Raw genomic sequence first — 25,501 nt, 5'->3', positions numbered from 1 at the left:
ACTGAATTATAGGATACCCAGTTGGTGACTGCTGGAGAACTGCTTGGTGTGCGGGGGAAACAAACTCACACACCTGGTCACAGAAGTGTTCCATGTTGAGTGTGAAAGTATAAAAGGAAAAAAAGTTTGATTTTTTCCTTTTACATTAGCACATTAGGCCTCCATTTGAATGCCAGCTCTGCTACTTGCTAGCTATGTAACCCTGGACAAGAAACTTCACTTCTATGTAAATGACACTGATAATGAATCATGAAAACCTTCTACCACTTATCAGCTTTGCTTTGTTACTTTGGGCAAGTTACCTAATACTGTCAAGACTTAGTTTTCCTATTTGTAAAATGGAGATAATACACATCTCTTAAGTTTACTGTCAAGATTATAAATAATGCCCAACTCATAATGGCTATATTAGGAATGAATGAATGAATAAAAAATAATTGGCGGGAAAAACCTAATAACCCAGCATCCAAAGATAGGCCACAATAAACCACTTGTCTGTCAACAATGGGCAGGCCCTGGGGGAAAGGTGTCTCACTGCCAAGTAAATGTTGAGAACAAGTACCAGAGTGGAAAATGATAGAAGGACAGTGTTAAGACCAGAAAGAAAAGAAGTCAGCATTTTCTGGGTAGCTACTATGTGCAATTTATTCACAATACAACATACGGCTGCCTACTATGCTCCAAGCATTACACAAAGTTCTGAGGATATACAGGCTAATTAAATGCAAAAAGGATACTTAAGAGTTCGTACAAAGCAGTAGACTATGCTATGAGAGCCAGTAATGAGGGCCCTAAGTTAGAGGGGAAAGGAAGACTTCCCAGAGGATGTGATATCCAAGACAAGGCCTGATAATAAACAGGACTGGCCAGGTAAGGAGGGGAAGAGAGATCCAGGCAGAGAAAACAGCATGTGTGAAGATGACTCCGAAGCAAAACTACTGTTCTGGGTGCTTCACATACAGATCCTCAGTGATCATCAATCCAGACCAACTCTATTCTTTCCTTTGTGGTTGTTATTCCTTCCAATTTATTTAGATTTTATTGTTTAGTGAAAATGGGCCTCTAGTAAAGTGTCCAGTCACAGGTGAAGGCCAATATCAGCCCAAGCAGAATTTTAAAATGGGAACAGAGCCTAATTACTTGAAAAGGAGGCTCCTAAGATGAGGAGCAGGTGGTACTAAGCCTGCCAATGGCCTCAGTCCCTTGGCGACATCAAGTCAAAGCAAAAGCCTGAGTAAAGGCCCTTTGCCAGCAGCAAGTATTTTCTGAGAGTCACCCATGTCAGAAGGCCGAGAGCAGAAGAAGGAGGAAGAGAATGAACAAGTCTGAGTGTTCCACTGGAAGTCTGGGCCTCACAAGGACAGCCTTCTGTCAGAGTGGTAACAGTCTTCTGTGTGGATGGGGGAGGGAGAGAGGTCCCAATGTGCCACCCATGGGATCCAGCAGAAACTGGGCTCTGGAGTACTGCTGGTCCCCAGTGGACTTTCATCCAAGGAGTTCTTTGGTCTTCACTGCCAGATGCCTGTCCAGTTCTGCCACTGTGTCATCGGCCATTTGGCTGATCTGCAAGAACACAAAAAGAGAGAGCCTGATTAATGGGGCTGGAAAAGGGTAGGGGATGAATATTCCAGAAACATGAAAAGGTTATGTGAGAAATAATAATAGAGACAAAAGTTCACATTAAGTACCAGCCAGGCACTGTACTCAGAACTTTATATATATATACATACATACATATATATACACACACACACACACATACATACATATATATATATATATATATATATATATATTCTTTTTAACTCCTAACAGCAAACCCGTAAGATAGATACTATTATTATCCCCATTTTGCAGACAGGAAAACTGAGGCATTTAGATTACTTATTCAGGACACATAGCTAGAAAGCTAGAATGACAAAATTTAATCCACAGTATTCAGATTCCACAGCCCAAAATTCTTAACTAGTAATCTACAATATAGAGAAGCTAGTCTTATCTGTTCCCTAATGAGCCTCTAGAATTTCCTACACCTCAAATACTTTGTATATAAAGCCCTCATACAAATTGATAATAAGAATATTAAGATCCCAATAGTTAGGCGAAAAAAAAAAGCCTTGAAAAAAAAAAATGAGGTACATCTGGTTAACAAACATGGAAAACAGACATCAAAGAAATGCAAATTAAAACAAGATACAATTCAGCTATCATAGCAAAATTTGATGCTGTGGTTTTTAATTACAATATTCAATGCCAGCAAGCTATGATGAAATGGATAAGCTCATATATCACTGATAGAAATTCAGATTGATGCAAATGTTCATACCATTTAACCCCAAAATCTCTCAACTGGGAAATTATCACATGAACAGGATCTGAAAAAATTTTCTGAAGTTCTATACACAAAGATATTTATCCCAGCTTTATATTTAATAATACAAAAATTAGAAAATCTAAAGTTATAGAATGGGGAAGTAATTGAATACATATAGTCATTAAAAATGGTTAAGATTTTCTACTTCTTAAGGATAGGGTGTTAATATGAATAACATTCCAGTACATATCATGGAAACATGCTCACATTATCCTTGAACTGAAGAAAAGCAGGACACAAAATTGTGTATATACATAGTAGAAATGATCTCTAAAATATATAAACAAAAAATCGTGTATTTTTAAAAGCTGCAAGGAAACTTGTCAAAATATTAATAGTGGTTATATTTTAGTGATGGGAAGATAGGTAATGTATCGTTCATGTCCATCTCTGTCACATCCAGCCAAGGACTTAACACATATCAAGTTCTCAGGAAAAACACACTAAGTGAATAATTATTAAAGTTTTCTGTGCTTTTCTATATTTTCCAAATTTTCTGCAATAAACATGTACTCCCTCTAAGAATGAAAAACAAAATGCAATACAATATAGTAGCTGCTGCAGCCTCCTTCCTATGTCTAAAAGAGACTGAAAGCAGGAAGCCTTAGGCAGGAGGCTTTGAGGGCTGCAGCATGGTGCCAAGGATCTGCATGCTCAGCAGCATAGCGGCTGTTGGATATCTTTATTTGCAGACCACAGGCCTTGGCTAGGAATTGAGAACCAAATGCACTAAAAAGGGTAGAAACTAAAAAGGATTTAGAGCAATTGGTCCCGGGCAGGGAGGTGGCCAGGCTCTCACCATAGCAACAGTTGTACATTTTTTCAGCTGGAAAAGCAAAGCACCTGGGGGCTGCCAGACACTGCAAGAGTGGCTGGACACAGAATGACAGTTTGGTCCCTCCTCACTCAGCTAGCCACAAAGCCTTGAGATGCTTTTGCCCTCCTGTGGCTGCATTGCATGCGGTGTGGCATGGTGCCCAGCAGTACTCCAACACCTGCAGGCTGGCAGCCTGGGACAGCCAGGAATGATGGCTGAAAGCCTCCTCTGGAAAAATGGCTTTGAGGGTAGTTTGGGGACAAGGATGGGGACTGGGAGGAGGGAGAGTACTTAGGGTAACAATTTGATAACATGGGTTCTGGGTGAAATTAGTGGGGTGAAAATGTGTAATCACATTTTCCCACTTGGACTCTCAGTTTCCTCATCTATCAAATGAATATGCAAACACATTTTAAACTGGTTATTTGCTATTTCGTGTTACTATAACTTTTACTATCACTCCTAACTTCTTTCCAATTAATCAATTAATGAAAATAGGGCAGGTGTGGTTGGTGGCTCACACGTGTAATCCCAGCACTTTGGGAGGCTGAGGTGGGAGGATCACTTGAGCCCAGGAGTTTGAGACCAGCCTGGCAACATGGGGAAATCCCATCTCTTAAAAAAACACAAAAAATTAGCCGGGCATGGTGGCATACGTCTGTAGTCCCAGCTACTCAGGAAACTGAGATGGGAGGATAGCTTGAGCCCAGGAGGTGGAGGATGCACTGAGTACAGATGGTGCCACTGCACTCCAACCTGGGCAACAGAGACTCTCTCAAAAAAAAAAAAAAAAAAAATTAGTGAAAATATTTACTAACGTTTTACCACAGTACAAGCATAAGGTGTTCTTGGGGACAGCCTGCCTATAAGTTCATCTTTTCTACCTTTATCAGACGTCTTAAAATAATGATGATTAATAGCAACAAGGCCAACAACAGCTTCCACTTACTGAGTACTTACTACATGTCAGACACTTGGTTAAAACTTTACGAGCATTATTGCACACAATCCCTATAACATACGAAAGACTGTTATCTCTCTTTACCATATAATAAACATTATTTAACTTGACAGTTGCAGAGTAGGAATGCAAAAGTGTTTTATCTTCTATTACTTCATTCAAATCCAACAACCTCACATAGCCTCTATAAAGTAGGTATAATAGGTATTATCCCCATTTTACAGAGGAGTAAATCAAGGCACAGAATGTTAACTGATCAGTCCAAGATCATATAAAAAGTCAGTGGTTGTAATCCCAGCATTTTGGGAGGCCGAGGCGGGAGGATCATGAGGTCAGGAGATTGACAATGACCATCCTGGCTAACACAGTGAAACCCCGTCTCTACTAAAAATACAAAAAATTAGCTGGGCATTGTGGGAGGCTGAGGCAGGAGAATGGGATGAACACGGGAGGCAGAGCTTGCAGTGAGCCAAGATTGCGCCACTGCACTCCAGCCTGGGGGATAGAGCCAGACTCTGTCTCAAAAAAAAAAAAAAAAAAAAAAAAGTCAGTGGTGTGGCTGAGCCAGGAACTCACCCATCTTAATGGCCAGTTTGAGGCTCTTATTCCCCTTTGGAGGGGTCCCACAGCACCTGGCCGAGTCCTTCCTCATTCCAGACAGGCTGTGTTAGGGACATTAAGAGTCAATCCAAGTTCTACATTTAAAGTCGCAAGACTGGGGAGAAGAGAAGGATAAAGAAATAGGGCGAAAAATTACTGAGGACCAGCCACCATACTAGCCACTTTTAAGTATGTAGCATCATTTGGTCCTCGTATCAATCCTGTGCTCCCACTTTGTGGATGAAGAAACAGAGGTTCAGAAAGATGACACCATTTGCCGACGTTAACAGCTAAGAAGTAAAACAGCCAGGATTTTAATCTAGGCCTGTCCCACTCCAAAGCAAGAACCCTTGCCAATATAATGCACTGCCTCATAGAGATTATAACATCGTCATCATCGTTATCATCATCACATTTGCTACTTACAAATTCAGGAAAATGAAAGGCAGGGACAGAAAAGGGGAATGGCAGGAGCATGGAGTACACTCCTGTGGCAGGCCTGCCTATCAGCCATCCTTCCTGAGGCCTAGCTCAAAACACCCACTGCCTTGCCTGGACCAGCTCCCTGCCTGCCACCCGTCTGCCAGGAGCCTTTCCCTCCTTTAGCTCTGCTAGCACCCAGCTTTGCTCATTTCAGAGCAGCACTGTTTCTCAGGGAAAGGCAGCAGTGAAAGGATCTTGGCCAGAGTTGCTGGTGGTTTCTGCCAAGTACTTTAATGTTCAGCAGGCGCATTTATAGCAAACCAAAGCCAAGGTGAAACAGCAGGCTGGCAGATGTCAGAGTCCTGAGCGGGAAGACCCCGGTCCTTCTTCAGCAAAGCTTGCCTGGAAGCGGGCTTGGGAAGTAGCGGGGGTGGGGGAACAGTTGAGGAAATTTGGGGGTCAAACATGACTACAGGGATAGAACCTACAAATGAATCATTTCATTCTTATTTTTATTTATTTATTTTTTTGAGATGGAGTCTTGCTCTGTCGCCCAGGCTGGAATGCAGTGGCACGATCTGGCTCACTGCAAGCTCTGCCTCTCGGGTTCAAGCGATTCTCCTGCCTCAGCCTCCCGAGTAGCTGGGACTATGGGCGCCCACCACCATGCCCGGCTAATTTTTTATATTTTTAGTAGAGACATAGTTTCACCGTATTAACCAGAATGGTCTCGATCTCCTGAATTCGTGATCCACCTGCCTGGGCCTCCCAAAGTGCTGGGATTATAGGCGTGAGCCACCGCGCCTGGCCTATCATTTCATTCCTATACACCAAAAATTAAAGAAGCATTTTTATAATAAAGCTTTAAAAAATCTGACCTCAAAAGATTTTTGAAAAGTTAAAAAAGATAATCTCACACAAAATAAAATCCAAATTGTTTATAATCCCATCTTCTGAAATGACCACCTTTAATATTTTGACATGTATAAGCTGCCAACCCTATGTACATGTGACTTTCCTTTATAAAAATAAAATCAAATGGCAGTATAATGTACCTTTTAAAAACAAATTCCAAAAAAATTTACCATGTCTATAAAATATTTTTATAACTTTCTATGTAGATTTTAATGAATGTAAAACAATTTACTTCCCACAGTCAAAAATTTATAGAGTTTCCAGTTTTCTACTATTATATATATCAATGAACATTTCTATAAATAAGGCTCTTGATTATTTATTTTGGGCAAATTCCTAAGTCGCTAAATCAGAATTGTATGGATTTTAGTGTATATTATCCTCTAGAAAGGTCATATGGATTTATACAAAGAATAACAATCTTTTCTATAGAGTGTGAAAATAAAAGCAACACTTCCCAGATAAGCAACATTTTCAGCTCAGATAAAAAATTCTAGGTTCAAGTGTTAGGGGTTAAAAAGGCAAATTAAATACATATATATTTTAAAAACACAGTAGTATGTACCAAGAATCTTATTAAAAATATGCAATCCCTCTGTACAGTAATTCCACACTTGGGACGTTCCAGTCTATTCTAAGGAAATCTCAACAAAGATACAGAGATATATATATACTCACTGCAACCTTACAAGAAAAAAGTTTAAACAAACTAAAATGTCCAAAAAGAGGGCTTATGAAAGTGAACACCACAACACCAACTATTTAACAGGCATCAGAAAGAGTTTTACAAAGAGTTTTTCAAGACATGAAAAATGCTAATGCCTTTGAGGTCAAACAGAAAATAAAAAGCTGAATACAAAATTGCATATATACTATATTTTCTCAACCATGCTTAAAAATATGTAGTTTTTTTTTTTTTTTTTTTGAGACGGAGTCTCACTCTGTCGCCCAGGCTGGAGTGCAGTGGCCGGATCTCAGCTCACTGCAAGCTCCGCCTCCCGGGTTCACGCCATTCTCCTGCCTCAGCCTCCCGAGTAGCTGGGACTACAGGCGCCCGCCGCCTCGCCCAGCTACTTTTTTGTATTTTTTAGTAGAGACGGGGTTTCACCATGTTAGCCAGGATGGTCTCGATCTCCTGACCTCATGATCCGCCCGTCTCGGCCTCCCAAAGTGCTGGGATTACAGGCTTGAGCCACCGCGCCCGGCCTTTTTTTTTTTTTTTTTAAAGAAAAAAAAGGAAAAAAGAAATATTCCAAAATGTTAAGAACGGTTGCCCTCCAATGTGGGATGGTAGGATGAATTTTCCCCCATTGTTTTAAACAGTCTTCTGTACTCTAAATTTTCTCCAATGAACATATATTACTTTGATAATAAGGAACAAAAGTAAACAAAATTTTAAAGCTGTCTGATGAAGCAACAATCAGCCATAGCCTTGTTTTATATCTTTAAAACATGCATGCGCGCATACACACACACACGCACACACACACACACACCCCCCAAAAATTCCAGTTTGGGGCCTTCTGACAGCAGAAAGAATACCATGAAGTGTATATAAGGCTCTCTCTTATTCCAAACTTTTAACTCTATGACAGTAAATTAAGTTATTAACTATCCCGGTTAAGAATAAACATTTAGCTGGGCTCACACCCATAATCCCAGCACTTTGGGGGGTTGAGGCGGGAGGATCATCTGAGGTCAGAGTTCAAGACCAGCCTGGCAAACATGGTGAAACCCCGTCTCTACCAAAAATACAAAAATTAGCAGGGCATGGTGGCACATGCCTGTAATCCCAGCTACTCGGGAGGCTGAGGCAGGAGAATCCCTTGAACCCAGAAGGTGGAGGTTGCAGTGAGTCGAGATTGCACCACTGCACTCCAGTCTGGGTGAGAAAAAAAAAAAAAAAAGAATAAACATTTAAATAATATTATTTTTTGAAAGATGTCTATGATATATTGTGTCATATAAATAGTATGATACTTTTTCTTGTTTCGAGAGAGAACTTGAAGTTCTACACTAAAATGTTAACAATAGTCATCTGAGTGATGAGATTTCAATTATTTTCTTCATTGTTTTAACAGCAAAACTAATACAGCTATTTTCACTTTAACAAAAATCAACAGTAATTGGCTGGGCGCAGTGGCTCAAGCCTGTAATTCCAGCACTTTGGGAGGCCGAGACGGGTGGATCACGAGGTCAGCAGATCAAGACCATCCTGGCTAACACGGTGAAACCCCGTCTCTACTAAAAAAAAAAATACAAAAAGCTAGCCGGACGAGGTGGTGGGCGCCTGTAGTCCTAGCTACTCGGGAAGCTGAGGCAGGAGAATGGCGTGAACCCAGGAGGTGGAGCTTGCAGTGAGCTAAGATCCAGCCACTGCACTCCAGCCTGGGCGATAGAGCGAGACTTCGTCTCAAAAAAAAAAAAAAAAAAAATCAACAGTAAGAAGCACTAAAGAAAAATTCTTATCTGAAGAGGATGGCAAAAAGCCAGTGCTAATGAGTGAAGACTTCCAGCAAGGTCTTTGTCAAGAGGGTTTTATCAAGAATGCTTGCTATCTGATCATTCTTCCTCTTTCAAGGAGCTGTGGGCTCTAGTCCCTGAGGCAGATGTCCTGGCTTGCTGAGTGAGGAGCGCCTGGCAGGCCCTGGAGGTCCATAGGCTTACCACCAAGAAGCAATGACAAGGCAAAGCAGTGAAGAAATCCCCTGGGAGAAAGACCAGGAGCTGGCCCAGCTGGAGCCAGGGCCCAGACTATTAATGAGGCCTGGTCAGTGCTCAGGAAAGGCCCGCCTAATCTCTGAACCTCCTCTTTTAGCTGATATAGGGAAAGAGGAGGGCAGAGAGATGGCAAGAGAGGAGCTCTGAGTGTGTGGGTGTCAGGTACACTAATGGTGCTTTCTAGCATACCAAGGAAACCATTCAAGGCAGAAATGACCAATCCCTTTTTACAGAAAACAGACTCCAAAGAGTCAAGCAACTTCCCCAAGGTCACAGGACAACAAGTGTAGAACAATCTTCTAGGTCATTATCTTCTACACGTGCTTTTACAGAATTACCTGAGAGCTTTTTAAAACTATACATTCCAGCTGGGCGCACCTGTTATCCCAGCTACAGGAGGACTACTTGAGCCCAGGATGACAAGACCAGCCTGGGCAACATAGTGAGACCCCCATCTCAAGAAAAATAAATTAATAAAATTAAGTAAAATAAAAATATACATTTCTAGGCAGAGCTACTGTATCAGAAAACATATCAGAAAATGCAGGAGTAGGGCCCAGGAAGCCACCTAAAATTCCCCCCGCCAGGTGATTGTTATGGCTCTCCTACTAGTAAATTGCTAGTAAAACTAGCATTTTAACTGCTGATGGAGGAGAAGGGGAGCAGCTAGTCAATTTATGGACTTCTTCAGGTTTCTCCTTGTTTCTCGCTTCTCTCTTCACTCCCTATCCAGCCCACACGCCTGTTCAATCTCCCTAAAATGCTGCTTTATCGTGGATGAGGAGGCTTTAAGGCCTATCAAACCCTTTATATTACATTGAACATTACTAATTCTATCTCTACATCTTTCTACAGGTGCCACTCAGGTTCAAGTCACCATCACTTCCTGGTTGGATTTCTGCAGCAGCTTCCCTGGTCTCCCTGCCTTCAGTCTTGCCCCCTACAATCTGTTTTTTACCTGGCCACTACAGTCATCTTTCATAAACATAGATGTGCTCTCTCTATCATCTAAAAAAAACCTTTTAAGCATGTCTCTGTATGAGAATCACCTGAGAAGGATTTAAAATACAGATTCCTAGGCTCTAACCCAGATTCACTGACTCAATCTCTGGAAATGGGGCCCCAGATACCTGGATTTTTATAAGCTACCCAAGTGATTATGGTACTTTGGTAGATTAGATGTTGTTCAGCAAATATTCACTTCTTTCCCCAGACCTCCATAAATATATGTATTTCCTTGTACCAAAGATATTGCGCTTGGCCCAAGTGACTTGCTTTGGCCAATCAAATGTGAGAAGAGTAGGTGTTTAAAAAGTACTTGAGTGGTTGGGCTTATGATCGTGGCATCTGCTGTTACCACGAAAAGAGGCCCTAGGAAACCTGTTGGCTCCGGAAGATTACGAGATATATAAAGCAGATTTGAACCCAATCCAAGATCTGGAGTCAAGCCCACTGAGCCCAGGCTAGAATAGCTACACCCCAGCTGGCCCATGGAAATAAGAATAAGAAATAATGCTTTGATATTGTCGATCACTGAGTTTTGGGGTAGTTGTGTACCATTACTATGGCCACATATGACTTATATAGTCGCACAATGTGAGAAAGTCTGTACATGTTAACGTTCAAACCCCTAAACCTGGTGTACAAGACCTTCCTTCTATTATCTAGCCACTCTGTTTTCTTTATTCATTCCCTAGTCTTATCCTATGTTCAAACCCGCATGATCTAACTGAATATTGTTTTTATATCACCATACCTTTGTACATATGGTTTTACTTTTCCCCCTTGTCACTCACTATTTTACTCCAATAGCTTAAGATTTATTCAAGTGCCACTACTCAGCACACTGAGAACATTAAGTGCTCACTTCTCAGCAACCAGAAAACCAGACAGGAGAACATTAGTGTAAAGGCTCTGAAATCAGTCTGCCTGAGTATGGATCCGATTTCTACCAATTTCCAGCAGCGTGATTTTGGGCAAGCTATTTAACTTACTGGAACCTCAGTTTCCTTACTACCTACCTCATAGTTTTGTAGTGATGAGGGTAAATGAAGTAATATAAAGTGTTCCACACAAAACCTGGCACACAATACAAGTGTCTTATCCTCCTCTATGGATCCCTCTGAATCTGGCCTTAGGCTAAGCCCAGAACAGAGACTCAAGTCAATGTTGATAATGTGAATGAATGATGAGAGGTATTCTGTTTTAACTGTCCTCACCTCAAACATGAACAAATGATTCCTTGCGTTGAATACACAGATACTACTACATCTGCTGGCAATAGTACCTGTTTCTCTACTAGCCTAATGGTGTCCTCCGAGACTGTATCCTTGGATTTCTTCAGCTTGTTCATTGCGTTGGTGCGAACCTTCCGTAAAGAGTCTTTGGCCTTGTTGGTGTTCTGTTTGGCCAGTTTCACCAGCATTTCTCTGTGCTCTCTGGTTACTCTGATAAAAAACAAAAAACATTCAACAAAATCATTCTATACATTAACTGCTGGCCAAGAATTTAACATCACTCTGTCAACCAGTTCAGCAGTTTGTAACTTTCCTCTCTGTGGGCTGAACTCCTGGAATTTCCAGGAGGAGGAAAACACATGTAAAAAGGCTTTAAGTTGCCCAAACGTGGGCACACTGGGTTTGACTTTGTATAAGGTACCAAACTTCCCAGTGAGAGAACTGGGATTCAGATCCCAATATTTCTGGCCTGTATTCCTTCTGCTACTCTTGTAATCTGTTTCAAGTGAATCATGCACTGCTGCCATTACTTCTGCTTCCAAGCAGAAAGCTCTTCATAGTCAGTAATATGAAGCTTGGGACTGAAAAGGACAAAACCACCAAGAGCCCATGTTTCATTTAAGGAATTGGCTGAAGCACTGATAACAAAGAAAGGAGTGACAAGAAAAGAGGCTGGCAAGCCATATCACAGAGAGTCTTGTAAGATCACAAACCACATTTTACAGATGAAGAAAATGAGGCCCAAAGAAATTTGGTACCTTATACAAAGTCAAACCCAGTCAAACCCAAGCTGGCCTGTCACAAAAGCCAATGGTCTTAGTATGACAACATTCCTCTGCTCCCCCCGGGTCCTAAAATGGACATGCTTATGCTTCCTGACCCTCAAATCAACACAGTTCTTGCTCAAGAAAGGACAATCCCAAGTTCTGGGTACATGTTCAGTGTGGAATAGTGATGAGCAGCTGTTAAAGATTTAGTAACATCTACCTTATATTTTCTCTGCTGAGAAAAAAATAATTTTGAGAAAGAATAAGCTCTGAAGGGAACAGTTATATTTATGTAAATCCTTTTGGATTCAGCTATTTGAAGGTATTCTCAAAATAACAATGAGTCTAATTACTACTATTATTAAACCCCCCGGGCCACGTGAGTACTTTAAGTATGTTACTTCATTGATCCTCACAACTCTTCAAATGAGGAAACAGGCTCACAGACGTTAAGTGACTGGCCCGTGAGCATGAGTGAGAGAACTGGGATTCAAATCCCGATCTTTCTGGCCTATATTCTTTTTACTCTTGTAATCTATTTCAAGTAAATCATGCACTGCTGCCATTACTTCTGCTTCCAGGCAGAAAGCTCTTCAAAGTCAGTAATATGAAGCTTGGGACTGAAAAGGACAAAACCACCATGTCAGGAGTTTAGGGATTTGGATCAGATCTTGTTACTTTTATGGTTTTTAATTCATTGAACAAAAATCATGCTGACATGTTTAGGTCTCTTTTTTGTTCTGCCAAAGCATATGTCAATATAAGGAAGGAACAGGAAAATTAAAACTTGATCCACTGATTCAAAAAACTTAATCCTGCTGAAATACTGAGAGAGGCAGAAAATAAATGAATCTAAGCCTTTAAGAAACCTCATAAACTTCTCCAGAAAGAACATACTGAAGTATTTGAGTATTGTATTTCATATAATTTCAAATAGGTATCTCACTGTTTAGACAATGCTTAATAAAAGAAAAAAAATTATCTGATCAACTTTTCTTTTCACTACCCTGTTATATTTTAAATGGAGGAAAAAACATACATTTAAAAAATATAAAATGAGACTAAAAAATCCTTAAGAATTAAAGGCTACATAAAGAAAACAAAATCATAATATAGGTAATTTGGCCTTAATAAAATGTATCATTTTGTATTTATTAATGCAAATGTGACATTACCACACTATTAACACCAGTTTCCACATGTAATAGTGTCCAATCATTGACATTATCAAAAATATTTCCATTTCATGATGCAAAGAGGCAATAATCAAAGAGATACTACAAGGAAATGGAGAGAGGAGTGCAGTGAGAAGGGGGAAAGGGAAGGAGGAAGACAAACCATGCTAGGCACAGGGCGGGCTGAGAGGGAGAAGGGCATGTGTGTGCTCGGAGCTGAAAAGAATCTAAAATACAAGATCAGAAGCAGTTAGGGTGATGGCAAGGCACTGGTTCTGAAGTCAGACAGACTAGGTTCATACCTCTATCTATTGCTCAGAAGTTGACTATCCTTGGGCAAGCTACTTCATCTCTGTGAGCCTCAGTTTCCTTATCTCTAAAATGAAGATTTAAAAAGACACCTTACCGGAGGATTAAGAGAAGCAGACACAACAGATAAAGTATCAATAAAGAGAGCAGCATATATAGTAGCCTTGAATAAATGGTAGTGTTTATGAATGTTTTAATCAAACATGTTTAATTACTTCCTCATGAAACAATCACAGCACATCTGTTTTAGAAAAGAAACATATTTTATTATGGAAATATTTTCATTCTTTTCCGAATGTGATTCATACATCTGATCATCTCCACCTTGCATTCCTGGGGTTCTGTGAGTATACATTAGAGTTTGTGTTCCAGGCTTCTGAACTCAGCTGGTTAGTTCTGAGTACCCACTTTAAGTTGATATGCATTCACTCATCAAGCACTGGCTGAGCCTCCTACGCTCTGTGCCAGATCTTGGGCCAGACCAAGGAGCTTCAGAAGAGGCAGACCTGGCCCATCTTTTCCAGAGGCTCAGACTAGTGGTGGAGACAAACTTGTCAGCCACTACTTAGAAAGAGGATGACTGCTGCTAGGATGGAAGGATGGATCTCCTGTGGGAGGAGCATGCAGAAAACACAACACTTCTATCTTGAGATCTGGAAACTGCCTTATGGATGCACAGTAACTTGTTAGCTGCAGAAGAAAGCAAAGTGCATTTTGGGAAGCACAGTGGGAGATGTAGCGAAGGGAGAGCATGAAGCTGAAAAGGGTACATCCCAGTCAAATATATTCTACAGGCCTGGAGTTTTCAAATTCTTCTTTAGCCACAAACCTTGGCTCCAAAGAAAACTGAGACAGAGACCCCATTTGTAAAGCAGATAAAAAGAGACTACTTCAGTTGAAGAGGAGGAGGGGTGGGCTCTATCCCAGGCCACAAAACTCAGCTCCGCCTCCACTTCTGGACCTGCCACTTACAGGCTGAGTGACCCTATGCAAGTTATTTAAACACTCTGAGCCTTGATCTTCTCATTTGGAAACAGAAATCAAAAACAAACAAATGAAACAGAACCTCCCTTTCAGAGTTATTGTGAGATTTAGATGAGGTAATACATGGAAAGCATCCAGTACAAAGCCTGATAGAGAATAAACACTCAGGAAATGGAAACTGTCTCTGCTGTTGTTGTTGGTTACAGTTTTGGAAGCCGTGAAGCATCTTCAAATAACGAAGAATCTATTCATGAAAGTTTTTAGTCAACAGAGAAATGACAGAGCAAAGATCTATGCTCTGGCAAGATGACTTTTTGAGATCTCACTGGTAATTTCATATCTCACAGACATTTCAAAATCCAAATGCTCTCAGAATGTAGCCCTGAAATTTTCTCTTTTCAATATTCATTCATTCAATCTATAGCTTCATTCAATAACTACTTACTAGGTACCTACTATAAGTTACTCACTATGACAGAAAAAAGGGAGACAGCATTAAATACACAGGAGTTTACCATCTGACAAGGAAGGCAGTCATTACACAAACACATACAAATTAATGAATAAATTACAGTGGTAATATGCACCATAAAGTCATATAGAGTTCTACAAAAATAATTAAGTGGGGAAAGGAGTATGACCAACCTTTCTTTGTGGGACCCCAGGAACTAAATGTGGAGATACTGAGGCTAAGTGATATTTAAGTTGCGAAAGAGTTGGGGGGGTAGTGAAAGATCATTCTCACCAGAGGGAATGGCATGTGTAAAGAATATAGCTCTTATAGGATGAAAAAAAAGTGATAGTATTGAAAGAAGGCGGCAAAGACTATCCCAAAAGAGAAGGCTGGGGAGGCTGGCAAGAGAAAGGCTTTGTAAGCCCTTCAATGTCACAGTGGGTCTTAGTAAATCCACTGACAGCTCAACAAAATATGGTATAAGCATATAATGTTATTCAGCCTTAAAAAGAAATGAGAATGTGATATGTGTTATCACATGGATGAACCTTAGCATAAAAAAACACTTAGCATAAAAAACATTATGCTAAGTGAAATATGCCAGACTCACAGAGACACATATTGTATGATTCCACTTACATGAAGTTCTTAAGAGTTGTCAAATTCATAGAGACGGAAAGTAGAATAGTGGTTACCAGGGGCTGGGGGAAGAGGGAAGTGGGGAGTTGTTTAATAGGTAAAGAGTTTTGCAGGATGAAGAGCATTCTAGAGATTGTTTATACAACAATGTGAATATACTTAATGCCACTGAACTGTACACTTAAAAAATGACTAAAATACAAGCCTGGACAACTCAGCAAGACCTCATCCCTACGATACACAATAAAATTAGCCAGGCATCATCATATGTGCCTGAAGTCTCACCTACTTGAGAGGCTGAGGCAAAAGGATCACTTGAGCCCAGGAGTCTGAGGCTGCAGTGAGCCATGATTATGCCACTGCACTTTAGCCTGGATGAGACAGCATGACCCCATCTTTTTTTTTTTTTTCTGGAGATAGAGTCTTGCTCTGTCACCCAGGCTGGAGTATAGTGGTGCGATCTCGGCTCACCGCAACCTCCGCTTCCTGGGTTCAAGTGATTCTCCTGCCTCAGCCTCATGAGTAGCTGGAATTAGTCGCAAGCCACCATGCCTGGATAATTTTTGTATTTTTAGTAGAGACGGGGTTTCACCATGTTAGCCAGGCTAGTCATGAACTCCTGATCTTAAGTGATCCGCCTGCCTAGGCCTCCCAAAGTGCTGGGATTACAGGCATCAGCCACCGCGTCTGGCCTGACCCTATCTTAAAAAAAGAAAAGAAAAGAAAAAAAAGACTAAAGCAGTACATTTTAAAAATGTATATTTTACATTAAAATAAGAAGAAACTTGATCAGATTTTTAGTTTGTGTAGACAGCAATATACAAACCAGATCTACATACATGTAAGAGTCTGACCAGGAGCCTCTAGGTAGGTAGACGGGGAGCTCAGGACCCACCCTTTTGCAGTTTCTTGGCTGGGTGAGGAAGCCTTTTCCGCTAGGGTCAGAGAGCCTCTAGCACAAGGCAGGGGTTTTGGCCGAGCTGGCAGGGTCATACTTTGTTTGTACAAGCTCCACCAGGCAGATCTTCCAGTAACATCCTGGATGGGGGCCTTCCTGAAAAATTCCTTGAGCATGTTCCTATGAACAATAAGCAGAGGGCATGCCCCACTGCTAACTCACACAACAGAGAATCCCACTGACTGAAATGATACTTCCTATTGTTTCAATGAGAATGTGACACATGTACAAAGCTATACACCAGGTGTATATCAGAGGAAGTCACGCTCAGCTCAGGTAATGACAGCAAAAAAGTTGTAATGCAACAGACACGCAACTTCAGAAGGCTCTTTGGACACTTAAAGGGGGCTTTAAAACGTAGAAAGGACATGGTTTAGGGCCAAAAAGACCTAGGCTGAAATTCCAGCTCTGCTACTTGTTAGCTTCAGAACTTTGAGTACGCTATTCAACCTCTCCAAACTCAGTTTTCTCCTATACAAAATGGGAGTAAGAATATTACAAAGAGGGTGGAAGTGAGGATTAAATGAATTAATGGGGGCAAGTACTTGGCGTGCTGTCAATATGTATGCACTGTAAAAGCTCAACAAAGGACAGCTGAGTTATTATTCTTACTACAGAATCTCTGGGACTTGGGGAGAATAGGATGTGAGCAGTGAGAGAGAAAATGGTCACAAAGGATTTTGCCACTTGGAGCTTAGGCAACTGAGGGGATAGTGAGTAGACAGAAACAGAACGTGAACAGAGGAGAGCAGTAGGCAATGGGGAAAGCGGGGGACATGAATTCTGCTCCAGCAGCTGTAGGGAGCAGGTTAAGGGAGAAGGAAGCTGCACTTTCAAGGAACGGCATATCAAGATACATTCCTGACACTGCCACTGACAGAAACCTTGCCACCTCCTCCCTGGGCTTTCGGGACTCCCTCTACGGGAGCATGGGCCTGAAATCAGGAGGATCACGTGCCTGCTTCACTGTTTGCTGGTGGGAGCTGCCCTATGCCTTGGGGCTGCGGGTCCTGAAGGAAATGTTTTTGTTTGTGTAGCCTAGCCAGATTTCCTATGCTTCTAAGGACACCACCCTCGCCTCATCCCACTAGCCTGTTTTACATACATTAATGTATCATAAAGACATTAGATCTTCTGTAGGTATCCTTTTAGCCCAAGGAAATCATACATTTTGGAAGGACTTCTAACACCAGTAGTAATTTTAGTTCTCTCTGGGGACACAACTGGGCACCTGCTTTCAAAGGACTATTCTGTGACTGATGCCTGGTTAAACCAGACATACCATCCCGAAACACAGCCCAGACCAGCCTGACTGAATGAGAAAGGAGGTTGCGGTCAGGGGTCACAGCTCCACATTCCCAGCTGAGTGGTCTTAAGTCACTTGTCTTCTCTTTCCCTGTCGCCACAGAAGGATGGAAACCCCAGTTTTGGGGTAAGTGGACATAACTCTTGCCTCAGCTCCATCATACATGCAAAAAAGCACAATTTGGTGGTCAGAGCAAACCTGATTTCCAAATCCAGCTCTGCCACTTACAAGTTGAGGACCTGTGGACTTTAATTTTTCCTCTCTGAATGCAAGGCTGTCAGGTGAAGCACTTAAGAGAACAGTCTCTGAAGTCAGACTGTTGGGGCTTGAGGTCCAGATCTATCAGTTTTCAGCTTTGTGGCCCTGGGCAAGTTATTTTACCTCTGCATCAGTTTTTCCATCTGTCAAATGTGTATAATACTGTTTACTTAACTGTTCTCCTCTGTTCCCATTCAGTCCCTCTTACAACAACTTAATTATTGTGAGAATTAAACAAGTTAATAAATGTGCTGGTACATGGGATGTACTCAATAAACATTATCTGTTATTTCCTCAACCGTCAAGTGCAGAGGGATGAGGGAGGCCGTACAGGATTTTTCCAGTGTTATGAGCAAATGAGAGAAGATAGCTAAATGACTTTGCATATATAGGTAATAAACTATTTTAAGTTCTCAATAATATTATTAATAAAAGTAATTGTAATGTTTCCTACTAGGGGAGAACATAGCATAGTGGCTACAAGTCCAGGCTCTGGAGAAAGATAGCCTGTTCTTTCACTTATTAACTGTGTGACACTGGGCACAAAAAATCCCATTCCTCTGTGACTTAGTTACTTCATCTGTAAGATAGAGATAATATACTGATCTCAAAAGGATGTTACAAGTATATTAGCTAATACATAAATGGCAGCCGGAACAACAGTTGGCACAGTGTTCCAGAAACAATGATTACATTATTGCATACTTACTACACGCTAGGCTCTGTTTGAGGGCCTAGGAATACAGCAATGAACAAAATTGACAAAGTTCTTCCTCTCTCCTCTCAAAGCACTCACATTCTAGTGAAAGCGAGACAGACACAGTAAACAATTAAGCAGATAAAATGACACAAAGTATATGAAGAAAATAAAGCAAGAGAAGGAGATAAGGAGAGACCACATTATTATCATGGTAAGGCCCACTTATATTTGCCCAGCCACCTGACCCCAATGTCATCTGCTCCCCTTCAATACTAATAATAACGAAAACTGTTGCAGAGCCATTTCCCTGTGTCAAGTTCTGAGCTGATGCATTCTCCATGCATTAGCTCAGTTAATCTTCATAACATTCCTGTGACATTAGTGGCATGAGTACCTGGGTTTTACAGATTAGAAAGTGGACAGACTGGGCAACATGGTGAGACTCCATCTCTACAGTTTTTTTTTTTTTTTTTTTTTTTTTTGAGATGGAGTCTTGCTCTGTCTCCCAGGCTGGCGTACAGTGGCATAATCTCGGCTCACTGCAACCTCTGCCTCCCAGGTTCAAGCGATTCTCCTGCCTCAGCCTCCTGAGTAGCTGGGACTACAGGCACGCACCACCACATAAGGTTAATTTTTGCATTTTTAGTAGAGATGGGGTTTCGCCATGCTGGCCAGACTGGTCTCGAACTCCTGACCTCTGGTGATCTACCTGCCTTAGCATCCGAAGATGCTGGGATTACAGGCGTGAGACAGTGCCCAGCTACAAATTTTTTTTTTTTTTTAATTAGCTGGGCATGGTGGGGCATGCCTGTATTCTCAACTACTTGAAAGGCTGAGACCAGAAGATCCTTGAGCTCAGGAATTTGAGGTGGGCTCAATGTGAGCTATGATCATGCCACCGCACCCTAGCCTGGGTAACAAAGAAAGACCTTGCCTGCGGGGAAAAAAAAATTGGGAAGTGGGGGTTCAGACAGATCAAGTAACCTGCTCAAGGTCACACAAAAAGTTCTTGGCAGACATGGGATTTGAGCCCAGTATAGCCTGACTCCTGAATTCCAGGCCTTCGGCTCTGTTCCTCTCTTGTTGGTGCTAGACAAATCTAGCAACTATTCTTACCAGTGGTGGTAATAATAGTACTATTCTCACATTAAGACCGGCTTAGATATATAGTTCATGCTACTCCCCGACACGTCCAAGAGTAGTGGAGAGAAAGAAGAGAGGGAATTTATGGAGGAAAGAAATGGAATAGTGGGCCGGGCGCGGTGGCTCAAGCCTGTAATCCCAGCACTTTGGGAGGCCGAGACGGGCGGATCACGAGGTCAGGAGATCGAGACCATCCTGGCTAACACGGTGAAACCCTGTCTCTACTAAAAATTACAAAAAACTAGCCGGGCGAGGTGGCGGGTGCCTGTAGTCCCAGCTACTCGGGAGGCTGAGGCAGGAGAATGGCGTGAACCCGGGAGGCGGAGCTTGCAGTGAGCCGAGATCCGGCCACTGCTCCCCCCCATCAAGGAAGGGAAAAAGAACAACCCTCTTTCAGAAAAAAAAAAAAAAAAAAGAAATGGAATAGTGATCTGATCTACGGTAGTCAACCGCTAGGTACCATAAATAGGTGCATGATACAAGGCATGGAGAAGAGAGGACGGGCAGGGACAAGAGAAACCTGTCCTTTTGTTTGCAATTTTTGCATAAGTGTTGGTGGCAACTTGCTCTTCAGCCTATCCTCCACTTTTGATTCTTGACTGAACGTCCTTGTGTGCTTCAATTGGTATATCTACGCTGGGAAGGAGCCCCATTCCACACACTTGGGACCTGCAATAGCAAGATGCACTCCTAAAAAGCCACAGGCCAGGTGAGAAGCAACACTGAACACAAGACAGGTGTTCAAAAACTGCATGAAGGCTTACCCAGGCCTGGAAAGTAGAAAGAAACAGTGTACTGGAACAAACCAGGAGAATGAATGGCCCTGCAAACGCAGCAATGGCAAGCAGGCAGTGGGAATAAAAGGGCTAAAGCAGCAGCTGCAGTTGCTCAAATGCAGTTTGTGTCTGCCCCAGCCCAAGTCAGGTCATGAGGCATTCATCTTTCAGGGTTTTTTATCTTTCAATATCCCTAAAGGGGTGTGTGTGTGTGTGTGTGTGTGTGTGTGTGTGTGATGTAGAAAAGGGTATTACCAGTATTTCCTGGAATGTGCAAACTATAGACACTACTCTGTAACAAGATCCACAAGGCAATATAGCAGCTAGCACAGGCAGGCCACAGAACTGAAAGAAAGTTGGTTTCACGTCGGCAGCCCAAGGAGCAAATGTGATAACATGGTAACAGCCCAGGCTTTGGAAACAGACAGATTCAAGTTTGAATAACGGCTCCTTCACTTACTAATCTGTGACCATGAGCAAGTTACTTAAACTTTCTGATCCCTAGTTTCCTCCTCTGTATTAAATCCATCTCAAAAGGGCATTTCTGGGCAGCAATGCGATCACCATGAAAATACGTACACAACTTTCGGAGGCCGAGGTGAGGATTGCTTGAGACCAGGGGCTCAAGAGGAGCCTGGGATACACTGTGGGACCTCATCTCTACAAAAAATTTAAAAATTAGCCAGACTTGGTGGCTTGTGCCTGTAGTCCCAGCTACTTAGGAGGCTGAGTGGGAGGATCGCTTGAGCCCAGGAGGTCAGGGCCACTGATTGTGACTGTGCCACTGTACTCGAGCCTGAGTGGCAAAAAGCCTGTCTCAAAAAAAACAAATTAAAAAGTATACAAGATATTAAGTCAAAGGGGGAAACAAAGCAAGTTGTGGTATTGTAGACATTTTATCCCACTTATGTAAACTAAATATATATATATATATATAGGTTTGCATATTCATCCTTTGAAATCTGGAAGGATACACTAACAATGGTTACTTCTGGGAAGAACAACTGGGGAACAATAAATGAACTTTTCATTATACTTCTGTAGGATTTGAATTTTTATGATAAACGTATGTTATTTTTGCAATTAAAAAAGATGAAAGCCATATATCTGATAAGAGTCTAATATCCAGAATATATAAAGAAATCTTGTAACACAAGAACAAACAATCCAATTATAAAATGGGCAAAGGACTTGAATAGACATTTTTCTAAAGAAGATATACAAATGGCCAAAAGCACATGAAAAGATGCTTAGCACCATCAGTCATCAGGAAAATGCAAATCAAAACCATAATAAGATACCACTCCACAGCCTCTAGGATGATAATCATAACAAGTGTTGGCAAAGGAATGGAGAAACTGAAATCCTCGTATATTGCTGGTGGGAATTTAAAATGTGCAGTCCTTGTGGAAAAGTTTGGAAGTTCCTCAAAAAGTTAAACATGGAGTTGCCATATGACCCAGCAATTAACTGGTCATAAACCACTCCTAGGTTTATATCCAAGAGAATTAAAAGCATGTTCACACAAATGTCCGTAGCAGTGGTATTCACTTAACAGCCCCGAAGTAGAGAAAACTCAAATGTCCATCAACTGAGGAACTAATATATAAAATGTGGTATAGCCATACAATAGAATACTATTTGGCAATAAAAAAGAATGAAGTACTGACACGTGGAAGAACCTTGAAAACATTATGCAAATAGAAAGAAGCCAGTCACAAAAGACCACATATTGTGTGACTTCATTTACATAAAATGTTTAGAACTAGGAAACCCACAGCGATAGAAAAGTGGATTATTAATAGCCCAGAGCAATCCCTAGGAGAAGGTTCTGGGGGGAAAGTAAGGAGTGCCTGCTGATGGGTAGAGCGTCTTTTTGGAGTGATGATGAAAATTTCCTAAAACTGATTGTGGTTACAACTGGTTGCACACCTCTATGAATATATACTACTAAAAACCATTGAGTTGTACACTTTCAGTGGGTGAATTATATTTCAATGAAGGTGACAAAAATGCCATATGCCTATCTAGTTCTCACCACTGAACAATACTTGTATCCTAGGTAGAAAGCCTGATGACAGGCAGCACGCCTCATGGCAGTAGAGACAGACAATACTCCCCTACAACAGTTAATAATCACCATGCAGGCCAGACGTAGTCTTATGCCTGTAATCCCAACATTTTGGGAGGCCAAAGCGGGTGGATCACATGAGGCCAGGAGATCAAGAGCAGCCTGGGCAACATGGCGAAACCACGTCTCTACTAAAAATACAAAAAAAAAAAAATTAGCCAGGCGAGGTGGCGCATGTCTGTAGTCCCAGCTACTCAGGAGGCTGAGGCAAGAGGATCGCTTGAACTTGGGAGGTGGAGGCTGCAGTGAGACGAGATCATGCCACTGTACTCTAGCCTGGGCAACAGACAGAGACTGTATCTCAGAAAGAAAAAAAAAAATCACCATGCAGAAAAGTCATAGAATACTCAGTAACAATGGCTAGCCTGATCATGACAATTTAAAAAATAATATTAACTCTCATTTATTGAATTTCTTTCCTTTCTTCACTGGCATCAAATCTATACTGCTGTCTAAAGTTTCTCCCTGTCTACTCCTGTTCTCTTCTCCCCTCTATCCTTCACAGGAGTTTCTCCCAACAAATCTTCACAAAAGTAAATATTCTATGATCCCATTTTCAGGTGAGGAAACCAAGGATCAGAGAGTTGAAATAAGTATCCTAAAAGCACAAAGCTCTTTCTCCTGGTTTTCTTTTTAGAGTTTTAGTGACTGTCACCTTGGCTCCTGTAGCTGTCAACTGCACCTCTTCCTAGCTACACAGCGTCCCCTCTGCATTTACCTCCACCTAGGGACCATCCTGCCCTGCCTCACCCAGCTTGCTCTCCCTAGAAAAACCTGGTCATCATTCGTGAGAAACTGCACATCAGCGTATGAGGGGCGGGGGGGAATAAACACCTGAGAAAGAATTTAGGCTGAGGAACTATAACTCAGGGTTTTTTTTACTGTTATCTAGGACACTCCCTGGTCTCAGTGGCATTCTCCTTCCTATCAACTTGGAACAAAGTCTGGGGGAAAGAGCCTAGTCTAGCCATAAAGTTTATCATCCCCAACAATGCCCAGAGGAAAATGACAATGGCAATTATCTAATGATCTTGAAGCTTTAGGAAGCAGTTCAGTGGGCTGAGAGTGCCAAGGAGAGTCAAGGCTTCTTGCCTTTATCAGGAACATAAAGAAATTCTCACGCCATAAGCAGGACTAGTCACTAGATTTTCTTATTTGGGATATACCTTCCAGGAGGTCTTGCTCACACATAACTCATATTCAAAGAACAAACCAAGTACTTATTAACAATCAAACTACAGTATGTCCGAGCAACTTAAATTCCAAGATACTTCCAACACAATGACTCAACTCCTCCCGTCTGTAAAAATGGAGGAAAAGACAGGGGAAAAAAAGAACATGGGGCTTCAGGAAGGTGGTTAGTGAGGAAGAGAAGAAAAGAGGGCATTAAGGACTAAAACAGAAATCAGCAAACAGAAATAAATTATTACTTATTGGTTTTGCTCCCAAAAAAATCAGGAAAAGGACATTTCCTCCTTAACCAGGAGGATTATATAATAACAAATACTCTAAGATAAAGGAATTAAAATTTAAGTACCTATGATATGCCAGGCCTCACACTATGAGCTTCATATAAAATATCCTATTACTCTTCAAAACCATAAATACCATTCCCATTTTACAGATAAGGAGGCTGAAGCTTCAAAAAATTGAGCAACTTGCCCAAGTTCACTGCAGTGGGCATGAAGGTATGCTGCTCAGATCACCCTCCAGTAGAACCTGCTGTGAGGGGCACAGATGCCTGACAACTTCCAGGCCCCACACCTTCGGATCCACTGTGACATTCCTGCTGAGATCACATCAAGGCCACATCCACTGGGCTTCTCCCAGTCAATGACCATGCATGGCAGAGGTACTAGAGCCAGGTTCTTATGCCTAAATGGGGCTGCTGTAGGGGCAATCTTTGCTCAGGAATGCCCCATCAGCCTGGCTGCACTGCAGTGTGAGTCTCCCTCCCCACAACCCTCTTCCTTCCCCTTCTCCACCAGTATCACACCTGCACTAGGTCTACTCCTGCTCCCTCTCCCCTTTGTCCTTCACAGACATTTCCTGCACATCTAATTCCATCCTGGCATCTGCTTCTCAGAGGACCCAAACTGACATACCCACAGTGACAGAACAGGGATTTGAACCCAGGTCTGTCTAACCCCAAAGCCCATCAATCTCTGTCTAACCACAGAGACAGATTAATTGATCAATAAATTATGTTGCTAAGTCCAACAATCTCAGATCTTACCTTCTGTGACCCCATCACTCCCTCCCCTCTTTGAGATACTTTCTTCACTTGGTTTCCAGGACCCTACACTTTCCTAGTTCTCCTCCTACCTCACTGGACACCTGTTCTCAGTCTTCTTTGCTGGTTCCTCCTCATCTCTCTGACCCCCAAACCTTGAAGTAAAGTGTCCAAGGCTTAGTCCCCAAACCTCTTCTTTTCATTACCTACATTTACTCTCTAAAGTAATCTCATCTAATTTCGTGGCCTCCTTTACAAGTTCATGATTCCCAAATTTATCTCTCTAGCCCACATCTGTCCTCTGAACTTCAGGTCCATATATTCAACAGCCTACTTGACCTCTCCAATTAGATGTCCAGTAGCATCTGAAAATAAATATGGACAAAATCTTCTCTTCCGCCAGGTGCAGTGGCTCATGCCTGTAATCCCAGCACTTTGGGAGGCCGAAGTGGGCGGATCACTTGAGGTCAGGAGTTCAAGACCAGTCTGGCCAACATGGTGAAACCTCATCTCTACTAAAAATCCCAGCCTTCCGAGTAGCTGGGATTACAGGCGCGTGCCACCACGCCTGGGTAATTTTTGTATTTTTAGTAGAGACAGGGTTTCACCATGTTGGCCAG

General features: G+C 41.8%; 1 protein-coding gene across 7 annotated transcripts in view; it reads right to left on the bottom strand.

Moving 5' to 3' along the window:
- Window positions 1–618: 618 nt before the first annotated feature.
- MRRF (mitochondrial ribosome recycling factor) overlaps window positions 619–25,501 on the bottom strand; it is a 65,391-nt gene continuing 40,508 nt past the window's right edge. For 3 of the 7 annotated variants that reach the window (XM_009188146.4, XM_021927185.1, XM_017949586.2), the window contains exons 6-7: window positions 11,099–11,258; window positions 623–1,563 (exon numbers count right to left, since the gene is read on the bottom strand). In XM_009188146.4, coding sequence (XP_009186410.1) covers window positions 1,486–1,563; window positions 11,099–11,258 — 238 coding nt within the window. In that variant the 3' untranslated portion in view covers window positions 623–1,485. Of the gene's footprint in view, window positions 1,564–11,098; window positions 11,259–13,292; window positions 13,367–25,501 lie in introns of all 7 variants that reach the window. The other 4 variants (XR_002517434.2, XM_003911278.4, XM_003911279.4 and 1 more) reach the window with 4 other exon arrangements.

The sequence above is a fragment of the Papio anubis genome, chromosome 13 (assembly GCF_008728515.1).
Source record: "Papio anubis isolate 15944 chromosome 13, Panubis1.0, whole genome shotgun sequence".
Lineage (NCBI taxonomy): Eukaryota > Metazoa > Chordata > Mammalia > Primates > Cercopithecidae > Papio > Papio anubis.
The sequence above is the reverse complement of the archived record's forward strand: the minus strand, read 5'-3'. Positions and strand labels throughout refer to the sequence as shown.